General features: G+C 48.5%; 1 protein-coding gene across 1 annotated transcript in view; it reads right to left on the reverse strand.

Annotated features, from left to right (window-relative positions):
- Positions 1 to 2,966: 2,966 nt before the first annotated feature.
- The window catches only part of PSD2 (pleckstrin and Sec7 domain containing 2), a 32,102-nt gene continuing 22,995 nt past the window's right edge, over positions 2,967 to 12,073 (reverse strand). Inside the window, exons 8-14 of the mRNA XM_046667660.1 lie at positions 11,448 to 11,491; positions 10,170 to 10,360; positions 9,930 to 10,000; positions 9,329 to 9,486; positions 8,260 to 8,404; positions 6,832 to 6,975; positions 2,967 to 4,100 (exon numbers count right to left, since the gene is read on the reverse strand). Of these exons, the coding sequence (XP_046523616.1) occupies positions 3,891 to 4,100; positions 6,832 to 6,975; positions 8,260 to 8,404; positions 9,329 to 9,486; positions 9,930 to 10,000; positions 10,170 to 10,360; positions 11,448 to 11,491 (963 nt within the window). The 3' untranslated portion in view covers positions 2,967 to 3,890. The remainder of the gene's footprint in view (positions 4,101 to 6,831; positions 6,976 to 8,259; positions 8,405 to 9,328; positions 9,487 to 9,929; positions 10,001 to 10,169; positions 10,361 to 11,447; positions 11,492 to 12,073) is intronic.

The following is a 12,073-nucleotide window of genomic DNA, read 5'->3' on the forward strand; positions in this document are numbered from 1 at the left end:
GGTTAAGCAGCCTTGCTTTTCATTGATTAACTTATTAAACCAGTGCCCGGCACCAGGAACCATTAGGTTCCAGTCAGACGTGAGGAAATCTTTTACCCAGCGAGCTCAGGTGGTTGATGTGTGTGTGCATGTGCACGAATGCCCCCAAGATGTGTGTCATCAGTTAGGAGACCTACAGGTGGGAGGGACAGTGAGGCTTAGGGATGAGAGGGCTTAGGTATTAACAGGCCTGAGTTCAAATTCCAGCTCAGGCCCTCACCAGCTGTGTGACTTCTCTAGGCTGCAGTTTCCTGGGCTGTGAAATGGTGATGCTAATACCTACCTCAGAAGGTTGCTGCGGAGATCATGCGTAAGGCACCCAGTATTGCTTCTGGCACATGATAGATGCCTATTAACGACTAATTTGATGGTGGTAATGATGATATCCTGTGCCTTGCATACTTGAATCACATAAAGAATGGCAAAAATTAGTTAAAAGGGAGGTGATGGAGAAAAGTAAAGAAAGAACTAAAATTGTATTCATTGTGGGGCACTGTGGAAAAGTACCTGTTACAAAGAAACAAAGCAAAATAATGAACTAAATGCGACATAAACCTGCAAATCACTGACCTCTCCCAGCCCCCATCTAATGATCTCATCCAGAACCCTCTACTGACTCTGAGTTAGCTATTAGCTTTAAAATTTTCTGAGCCAGGAATTCCTTGATATGACTTCTGACCTCTATATGACCCTAATTATTTCTGAATGACCTCTTGATGAACCCCCTGGCCTTTTCACGACCCCAGGTAATTCTGAATGACCTCTTGGTGAAACCATTGACCTTTTCATGACCCAACTTAGTGTCCTCATTTGACCTTTCTGAGGGCGCTGAGTTGTTACCTTCTAAATTTTCAGTTAGAAACCACCTCCATGACTCCAGTGAACCCGCTGACCTCTGTGTGACCAAAGTAATTCTGAATGACCTCTTGGTGAACCCATTGACACTTTCATGACCCAGCTTAGTATCCTCATTTGACCCTTCTGAGGGCCCTGAGTTCTTACCTTCTAAACTTTCAGTCAGAAACCACCGCTATGACCCTGATGAACCCACCAACCTGTGTGTGACCCCAAGTAATTCTGAATAAACTCTCGTGAACTCATTGACCTTCACATGACCCCATTGGGTACTTTCCTTATCTGCTCTGAATTCTAAGATACCTGCTGAGAGTCTAAAGCCAGAACCTAATTTAGTTCCTTGACTCTCCTCATCATATCAGCCACTCATTCATTTCAGGTGTGAAAGGGACCTGGGCACAGGTGTAGTCAGAGAGCTCCCTCCTCCACTCTGCTTCTCAAATGTCTGCCTTGGGGCATCTTTAGTATGGCCTGTCAGGAAGATGTATAGCCTTCTTAAGTGACTTCCCTACTACCACTCTGTCCCCCAGGAGCACTTAGGACATTCAGGCAGCTTCCTGAATCAGAGTCTTCTTCCCCACTCCTCCAATTCTTTCTTTTTCTCTCTGCTGGGTCATTTTTGGCTTGTCTCTCCAGCCCTCCCAGAGTCCCAAATGGTAATGGTGACTGCCTGCCCCCTCCCCACTAGACTGTGAGCCCCATGTGGACAGGGAGCTGCTCAATCCTTTTCTCACCACAGTATCCCCAGCACCCAGCACAATGTGCAGCACTGCTGACCTTCATTGAATCAGACGATGGAAGGCTTAAGAGACTCTGTCATTAAGGGTCAGCCCCCAGGAGTCCAAGAGTCTGCGGCCACTCCCCAGGACCACCAGGTGGCGCAAACCACTTATTGCATCTCATGTGCAGCCCTCCAGCCCCTGGATTTGGACGGTCCAGGAAAATGGGCATTTTAGGGGCAGAGGTTGTGGAGAGAACATCATGGTCCATTAGAATGCAGGAAAAAAATTTTAGAACTTTGATTTAGATTTATTTTCATCTCATCTTTTTTAAATTTCTATTTTTGTGGATGTTTTATAATGTACATAATATTTTAGTACAGTAGTACATGTATATAATTTACAATAAATAATTACACAATTAAGAAAGTGAACTAAAAATTTTTTTACTGATGGGAGGCTCAACTAGTGCTCAGGGAAGCACATCTGTCTGCAGGGGATGGCGCTTGCTCCTCTGCTTTCACTCACTGGCCCTCATGAGATGGAGGGTGGGAAGCTGACCCCCAAAATCAAAGGACCTTTCAGAAAGCATGGAGGAAATACAGGGAGCTGTTTTATGTTGCCACGTTGCTCTTTCAATTTCATTTAAATGAACATTTACTTCCCCTCAGCAAAACGAAGGGGCCAGATGGTTTGGTTATAAAATACACTTCAGCTGATCCAAATTAAATAATCTGGATTTAAATTACTACATCTCTCCACAGACTGACACGTCCCTTGCATCAAATATGAGTGGGCTTGTAAATATTGGGTACTTAGTTGCAAGGTTGGCTTATCTTATTAATAAATATGTTACCACTGAGGTCAAATTGCTGGCCAAACTACAGTAATCTATTTTAAAAATAGAAAGGATTTGCTCATGATAGCTGCATTGAGGGTGCCATCACCCCCACCATTATCAGTCTGAGGACTATAGGGTTGAAAGGATGCTAGTCTGTGATCATCACATGGTGAATTTCTCTGTTCTTCCCAGACGTGTCCTAAGCTAGCATTTCTGAGTCACTAGAAGAGTGAAAGAAATATCAACCTAAAAAACAATCAGCAACTTGTCATTACACCTTTTCCCAAGACCAAGAATTAATGGCTTCCATAACCTTCCCCCACCAAACATCTTTGGGCTTGTTGACAAGTGGCTATTTGCAAAGCAGAGTGTCTTTTATTCCTGTAGCAGTAGATCTGTACAAGAGGCCACCTCTGGAGTTCAGAGACCTGGCAGCACCAACATAAAGACCGATGTATAAACAGAGCCATGGTCCCATCTCACTCACACCCAGGATGCCTGTGGAACAGATGGAGTGGCACACATACGCACTATTTATTCCAAAACATCAACTGTAAGAGCAGTGTAAGTCACAGGTCAGCCGGAAGAGAGAAGAAATGGGGTGAGAGGAGGTCAGCACTATCTCCACCTTCCCTCCCAGTGTGTCAGGGTGCCAGATAGCAGCCCTCCTCACTAACAGGTGGAGTTCTGAAATAGGTTTTTCCTTCATCTTATTTCATCCTCTAACTGATATCAGTTCCAAACCATCTTTAAAGAGGTTCCTTGTTTATATATAATTCTTATATATATACATTTATGTCCGTATAAAAGAAAGCAGTAGTGGCCTTAATGGATGGAAGGTGAGGTGGACGCACAAGTGAGTGGAGACAGCTTGGCAGTGAGGGCGCAGGCCCAGGTCCTGGATTATTGCGATGTGAGGCAGGAGAACGGGATGTGGTTCCAGAGGCTGCTGGGTGGAGGGAGGAGAGGATGGTGCTGGTGGTCTGCAGACCTGCTGCTGGTCAACTCAGAGGAAGGAGGAGAAGAAAGGGTGGGGGTCCAAGCTGAGACCTGGAGTCAAGACCTGCCCTCAGCAACAAGGGAGATGAGGGGAGGAATGTGTGAGAACAAGAGGGCTTAGGAAGCCAACCACTCTTCCTACTTCTCCAGTGAGATGGCATCTAGAGCATGCACACAGCTGGCCTACAAAATGAGGCTCCGTGCTGGAGAGGGATGTGAGGGCTACGGAGAGGGTCTGAGGCCCAGAGAAGCCCCAGGATGCAAGAAGACAAATGCCATGAATAGCATCTCCATCTCCTTGGCCTACAGGGATCTCTGCACCCTTCTGGCTGCCCATCAACTGCCTGGAGGTGGTCCAAGTGGCCCCTGGCTGGAATTGTGCTCACTGACCCCTCTGGGGGCATTTGTCTGCCTCAGGGCCTGCCCATCTACACCAGCTAAGTATCAGGCCCAGTGGTATCCTTCGTGGCTTTGCTGCCAGTCACAGTTCCATGGCCCTGGCTGAGGGCAGGGCTTGAGTGTGTCTTCCGGAGAGAAGGGTCATCCCCTTCCAGGGTAGCCAGCCGGGCCTCAATTCGTTCCAGGTCATCTGAGCCCACTTTGATTTTCATAGCCAGGAGGTGGATATAGGTCTCATAACGGCTTTTCTGGAAAAAGGACAAAGGCCAAAAACAAAGTCAAAAAATAAACAACAAAATGAGAAAAAATATTTATATCTAATATGGCAAAAGACTAATTTCCTTAATATTTAGAGAGCTCCCACGAATCAATAAGAAGGAGATAATTAAATTTTTTAAAAGGCATTTTTTTAAAAAAAAAAGGAAATTTCACTCATAATCTTAAAAATAAAAATTAATTGACAATGAATTCTTAGATATGACACCAAAAGCACAGACAACACAAGTGAAAATAGACAAATGAAACTATATCAAAGATTTTAAATTCTGTGTATCAAAGGACACAATCGATAGAGTGAAAAGTCCATGTATATAGAATGGGAGAAACTATTTGCAAATCATGTATCTCATAAGGGTCTAGTAACCAAATTGTATAAAAAAACCTCCTAAAACTCAACAACAAAAACACAAACAAACCAATTAAAAAATGGGCAAAGGACTTGAATAGACATTTCTCCAAAGAAGATATACAAATGGCCAATAAGCACATGAAAAGATGTTCAACATCACTAATCATTAGGGAAATGCAGATCAAAAGCACAATGAGATACCACCTCACACCAGTCAGGATGGCTACTATCAGAAAGTAACAAGTGTTGCTGAGAATATAGAGAAATTGGAGCACTTGTGCACTGCTGGTGTGAATGTAAAATGATACAGCTGCTGTGGAAAACAGTACAGCTATTCCTCAAAAAGTGAAAAATAACATTACCACATGATCCAGCAATACCACTTCCGCTTATACATCCAAAAGAATTGAAAGCAGGGTTTCGAAGAGATGTTTGCACACCCATGTTCACAGCAGCATTCTCAGAATAGCCAAAAGGTGGAAGCAACCCAAATATTCAACAGCAGACGAATAGATAAACACAATGTGGTATTTGCATACAATAGGATATTATTCAGCCTTAAAAAAGAAGGAAATTCTGACACATGCTACAACATGGATGAACCTTGAGCACATTATACTAAGTGACATAAGCCAGTCATAAAAACACAAATTCTGTTTCTAGTTATATGAAGTTTCTACTTATGTGATTCTACTTATATGAAGTATGTAGAGCAGTCAAATTGATAAAGACAGAAAGTGGAATTGTGGTTGCCAGGGGCTAAGGTGTAGAGGGCGTGTTGAGAGTTTTTGTTTAATGGGTATAGAGTTTCAGTTTCAGAAGATGAAAAAGTTTTGGAGATTGGTTGTACAACAATGTGAATAGACTTAACCCTACACCCTATACACTTAACAATGGTTAAGGTGATAAATGTTACGTTATACAATTAAAAACTTTTTTAAATCCACATTAAAATAGCAACGAGACATGCCTCGTTAAACCTATCAGATTGGTGAAGATTAAAACATCTGGTAATGTCCAGTGTTGGTGAGGGCGTGGAGAGAGAGGTACATTCATAAACTATTAAAGGGATTGTAAATTGGTAAACATTTAGGAGGGAGATTTGGTAGTGTCTAAGGGCCTTGACTCAGCTTCAGGCCCTCACCACAGTCCAGGGAGGCTGGGGTCCTGGAAGAAGCTGGGACTAAGGATCAGGAGACCCTGTTCTCGCCCAGCTCTGCCACATGAGCAGAAAGACCCTTTAGTGCTGAGCTTCACCCCCGCCCACACCCTGTTAAGCCAGGGAATAAGAAAGACCAGGGCACTGGAGCTACAATCATCGCCCGGGTTAGGATCCTGGCTCCTGTACTTCTGACCTCTCCAAGCCTCAGCTTCCCCATCTGTAAAATGGGGATAATAACAAAACCCATTTCACAGAGTTGATACGAGGATTAAATCAGTCAATACAAAGGAACTTCATGAAGAGAATCACACGTGGTAATTAGTTAAAGATTAGTCCTCTGTAGCTTTTGCCATCACTATTTTTATGTTGCAGAGAGAGTGGATCTGAGAAGACTTCAGAAAGCTACAAAGCTTTATGTTTTTCAAAAGGTCAGGATCCACCCTGGAGCTCTCCTCTCTCCCTTACACCTCCACAGAAAATCAATGTGGAAATCTAGAGACTGAGATTGGTGACTTCTGCCCTTCCTGCTCTGGGGGCTTCCTGGCTCCGTCTCAGTCTCTCTGTCTGTCTGTCCACCCCCAGGTGCAGTCAGTCCAAAAAGGACAAGTGGTTCCTACCTTCCTCCCTAAAGCCAACCCCCTATCCTTTACTCAACGAAGGCAATGCTCTAGCAGCCCCATTTGCAGAGCATGGTGAGGTAGAATCAGGGTAGTGGGCAGGGAGAGATAAGATGGAAAGCAGGGAGAGTAGAAGGAGAGCTAAACTGCTCTGCGTGATAAACATATGCGAAAGAGGAAAATAGACAAAAAGTGGGAAAGTCACATGTATAGAGCTTGACAGTTTGGTTGTAAAAACTTTCCAAGAAGCCAGGTCTGTCGGGGAAGTGGAGGTAAGGAAGGGGTTGGTGGAGGGTGGAGAGAGGTGGCAGGGGTTTCTGGTGGAGCCTGTCAGGTGCTCTTTGAGGGCACAATTGTTTGATGAACAATTGGCAGCTAAACTATTCAGAGACTGGCCCACAGGAGGCCATGCATGATTCATAATTGCCTCAGGGAAGCACCCAAAGGGGAACCCCCAAACTAGGAGCCCCTGGCTGTGGAATGGTGTTGGCAGTGGGAGGTGGATGGCAGGAGCTGGCCTCCTCCTCGTGCCCCAGTCCTGTCTTTTGCAATCCATCCCACGGAGGGCCCACCTCAAAAGTGAGATAGTGTTCCTTCAGCCGGTTCTCCTCAGCCTCCTTGGACTTGCTGCCCCTCTCGACTGGGTGACACCGGTGCTCAGCCAGCTCTGCAGTCACCTGCCTCAACTTATTCTCATGAGAACGCAGCTGCTCCTCCTGCAAAGACAAGTCCTGGACTGTGAGCTTCCACTCTCAGGATGTCATAGGGATGGATCTAATCCCGTCCCACCAGGATCTGCTTCACCAAAGGGAAACTGAGGCCTGGCCAGGGTCATCAAATACATGGGGGTAAAGCCAGGTTCTGAACCCAAGGGAGTGCTCCCCTACTTTCTTCCTTCCTCCCTTACTCTCTTCCTTTCATCAGCGTCAGCTCTCCTAGATACTCCCCAGCAGGCTCAGGAGATGAGAGACCCTCACACTGCATGTGCACACTCCCTGACACAGACACACAATCACACAGGCACACCCCCTGGCTCATATGGACTCTCACATGCACACACAAACACACTGGACCAAGGGGCAGCCTGGCCTTGGCTACCCCTGGCTCCATACAGTGCACACGTTCTCTCGCATTCATGCCTAGACGCATATGACGGCCACAGACCCAGGATCACACCCAAAGACAGGCACAGACGCTGTCACTCACGGACCAGCACACATATATATCCCACCCACCACAGAACAGCCAGACCACTTTGTGCTGTGTGGGCAGTGGACTGCATGCATGTGCTTGCGTGTGTGTGGACACGTGTGTGGTGTGGGTGCATGTGCTTATGTGGTATGTGCAGGTATGTGGTATGTGTGTGCACTGTATGTGCATGCACATGGCTCTGGACATAAGCAGAAGCCCTGAAGCTCAGGGGAGAGACCAGGACAAGGGCCCAGTAGGAAGGGGGCCCTGACAAAGATGGGAAGTATGGAGCTTCCCCTGCCCTCTACCTCTCAAGTAGTGGTCCATCCTTTCCTCTCCAAAAAAACCTGAAAAACTGGAGTATGAATGAGTTGGGGTTTTTTTAGGATTACAAATAAAACACTTAAGAGTAGGTGAGAACAGCAAAAGAGCACTAGATGAAGGGTCAGCCAAGTCTCACCTGTCCCTAGCTCCCTCTGACACACACATTCTCTCGTATTCATACCCAGACACATACGATGCCCACAAACCCACAATCACATCCACAGGATACACCAACATTGGCAGAGAAGCACACCCATGCCACCCAGCACAGAACAGCCAGGCCTCCGTATGGTGCGTGGGCTCAGTCTTCCCATCTGTAAATGGGGTGGGGTGTGGTGGGGATGGAAGAGAGTATCTGCCCCTTCGCCTTGTCTCTTAGCCCAGGACCAGGCACTTATAGGAGATGAGGTGGGGGCTTTTGAAGGGGGGCCTGGCATGAGGGACGTAGCCTGGGGAGGTGGTATCATGACCCTAGGAGCTTGTACCTGGCAGAGGCGAGTGGTACAAGAGGGCAGCAGGGGCCGACAGAACTTCTTCATGGAGCTGACAGCAGCTGGGAAGGCTGGGGCCGAGAAGATGGCAGCCACCAGGTTGATCCTAAGGATCCAGGATAGCATTTCTTCCTTGCTCCTGGTGACAGGAGGAGAGGTCAGAGGGCACCAGCTTCTCATAATAGGACTCTCTATCCCCCACCCAGCATGCAGTACCCAGTACCCAGCACTAGCCTGGCACAGAAATGGCATGAATACCTTCACATAAGTGGGCTAAGGAGTGAGGGAGAATGGCAGGGTTGGGGCTGAATGGGCTGGCCACATCTGCGCAGGGAGCTCCCCTTCCGTCCCAGCTCTCAGGTGAGACTTAGATTTTCACGGCCTAGGTCCAGAGCTAATGGCCCTGGAACTAACAGGTCCTAGGGTCAGCCTAGGACCCAGGGGATCTTTAGAGGCAGTGGACAACTGGCCATCCCCACTTGGCCTCCTGTCCCTGTCCTGCTACCTCGCCTGGCACACACAGTCCCGTCCTGAGTGCTCACCTACTAGCCTCCCTCCCTTTAAGCTCATCTGACACACGAAACTCCAATCCCAAGTCACAGAAGGATGGGGTGCAGGGGAGTGACAGAAGGTCTTACAGGGAAACCGTAGGGTGAGTCTTTCCCACCCCTCCCCCCCTTAAAGTGAAGGATGATTCATAAAGATTCCATCTACCCCATATTTAGGGACTTCAGTGTGCATCAGAATTACCTGGAGGGCTTGTTAAAACACAATTGCTGGCCCATCCCCAGAGTTTCTGATTCAGTAGGTCTAAGGTGGGCCCAGAGAAATGGCATTTCTAGCAAGTTTCCAGGAGTCACTAAGGGGACCACATGGAGAACCAGTGCTATAGGGGACCCCAGCTGTTGGTTTGTGCCAAGCAGATACACTTGTTCTTGTGGCTGATGCCCAGGGGAAGCCAAGAGCGCCTCTCCTGAGGACAGTGAGGAGAGGGTATGAAGCAGGCTCCATGCTGCAGGCCCTGAGCCCAGGGTGGGAGCGAGGGGGCTACCACCCTACTTACGGTGCCTGGAACAGGAAGACCCTCCAGTCGGCCGTCTTCAGCTTGAGCACATTGGACTTCTTGCTGTAGTCAGAGGCCCTGGTGGCCAGAGCATGGTGCACACGAATGGCATTCTTCAAGTCACCCTCGGACAGAGCTTTGTCAGGCCTGTACTCATCCTGGACAGGCGGGGTGAGGGGTGGGCAAGCCTCTGTCATCGCCAGGCACCGGCTTACTGGCCCACACTTCCTCCACTCCCACCATCCCTCCCTCTTGCTCTCCCCATCTCTGTCCTATGTCTCCCTCCATTTTCCAGCTCCTGCCGGTGTGATGCCATGCCCACCTCAGCAGAAGTCACTCCAGGCACTCCTCCCCACCCCCTGTTTTAGGGGCCTGAACAGGCCTCACACTGGGTATCCTCTGAGTCCCTGGCATTTAAAAGACCCCTCCCTGAAATCACCAAAGCTCTGGGTGAGCCTGAGTCAGGCCCCTGATAGGGGAGGACCCAGCATCTGCCTAAACCCCAGGTCCTACCCAGGACACTCTGGGCACCACAAGGCAGGGGCTGGATGGGGGAACAAGCTGGCCCTTCCTGGGTAAGGACTCGGAGGCAGTCTCTCACCTTCTGCAGGTACAGGATGGTCCCTTTGAGCACCGCGTAGAATTTTTTCCAGCCACGCCTCCCACGGGGTGCTGGGGAGGGGGGCATGGGTAGTGTGGCAGCAACTAGCACCCTCATATCCCCTCCCCTAGTTCCCCCACGTGTCTACTGCGTGTGCACCCCTGGAGGAGTGGCCAAGGCGGGCAGACCCCCTCTGGAATAGCATCCCTCCCCATACCCCTTCCCCCGCCTGACACCCACTCCTCTTGCCATCCATGTCGGCGTGAGTCTTCCGGGTCAGCACACCATGCTTATAGGTAGTGGCACTCAGAGCCTGCGGGACATCCAGGAAGGGGTTGCCACCATCCACGATCCGTGTCACCTTCTTTGTGCCTGTCCCAAACTTGTCATCCACCAGCTCAGACAGTGATTTCCTCAGTTCGTCCTCATCACTAGGAAAGTACTAGGTCTGAGCACCACCTCCAAAAAGGCCTCAGACCTACATCAACATGCCCTTTCCCCACCCACCACCCCTCTTGGAGACAGTCAGAGGTGAAGAGAAGAGATGAGGAGGTTCCAATTCCAGATCACAGATCCAGATCTCTGACCCCTCCCCTCAGTCTTCAATTCTGACCCCTGACCTCTGATCTTTGATTTTTGGCCTCCAACCTCCAATCCTCACCCTTGATCACAAAGTTGGAGACGTTACTATCTCCAGGCCTCCTTCCTGGTCTTCCTTTTCCTCTCTCCAAACCTGAAAGCCCAGCCCCAGGGAGCAGTAACCAATGGCCAGACTGAAGCTACTACCCGAGGCCCATGGATATGCTGGGGGAGGGCAGCCAGTAGATGAGGCCACTAAAGTCTAGGCTCCCCATTGGAGCCCTGCTAGAAGAATGCCATCTCTTCCCCATGCAGCTAGGGTTCCTAAAATTCCCTGCTTGGGACCTCTACAAGGACCCAAAGATCCAAGCTGCCCTGGAGAGTACAGCAGGGCAGGGTGGCCACTTTCCCCAGGAGCCTCTCAGTCTCCTCAACCAGCAGGGTCACCAAACCTCTTTCCAGATAGCTGGGCACCTCCAGGTCTCACTGCCATTGCAGGAGAAGAAGTTAGGGAGAAGTCACCCCTCCCTACTGCCAAGAAAAGTTGTCACCTAAATATGGTCATATTCTTGGGGTTAAAGGGGGACCCATGCCTCCTGCCTACCTACCTCCCAAAGGGGAAGGAGTTATCATTGAGAATAGTGGCAATATCTCTAGCACAGAAAACCAGTTGTAGACATCATGGAACTAAAGTCACAATTCAATGTATTCCACAGCAGTGTAAACACTGCACACTTTTTATCAAGATAGAAAGTGAGCCCAAAGGGGAACTCAACATCAGGTGCTGGCCAGTTGGACAGTGGTCACCAGGGCCCTGGGTTGGGAGAGATCAGCACCATGGAGAGGGGCAGGAGTGACTTCCCTACAACCCCAGCCACTGTCCCTTCCCTCTCCCAGTGATTCAGTCTCCCCATACCTGTGCCCATAGGCACTACTCACATGGCCCATTCCAGCTTTTCATTCTTGATGGAGTTGTAAAGGGTCTGGGAGAAGGGTAAAGAGGGAGAAGAGGTCAGATGAAGAATCAAAGAAATCTCCATCTACTTCTAGCAATGCGGATTCAGTGAGAGAACACCTTTTCAGCCAGTGGGGCAAAGTGGGTATTTCATTCATAGTTGTTTGTTGGATGGGTGAATGAATGGGGGATGTGTGGGTGGATGATTGGGTAGATGACTAGGTGGATAGATTTGAATATGAGTGGGTTGGTGGGTAGATTGAATTGAATATGAATAGGTGGGGAAATGAGTAGGTGGGTGGATAGGTGAATGGATGTGGAATGTGTAGGTGAGTGTTTAGGGGTATAGGGAGTCTACGTGTGGGTGATGTGTGAATGGGTAGGTGTATGGCAGGTGAATGATTGAGTTGGTGGGTGGGTAGATGGGAGGATGGGTAGATGGGTAGAAGATCAGGAGAAGCGGATAGGTGGGTGGTGGGACTGGATTATTTGATCTCACTTACAAATATATTCTTACAAGTGCTTCTTGACGGGGAAAAAGATAATTATGATAAGAAGAGTGATGGAGACAATGTTCTATTTTTTAACCTGTAGATACACTATCCAACTT

Source organism: Equus quagga, chromosome 7 (assembly GCF_021613505.1).
Source record: "Equus quagga isolate Etosha38 chromosome 7, UCLA_HA_Equagga_1.0, whole genome shotgun sequence".
NCBI lineage: Eukaryota > Metazoa > Chordata > Mammalia > Perissodactyla > Equidae > Equus > Equus quagga.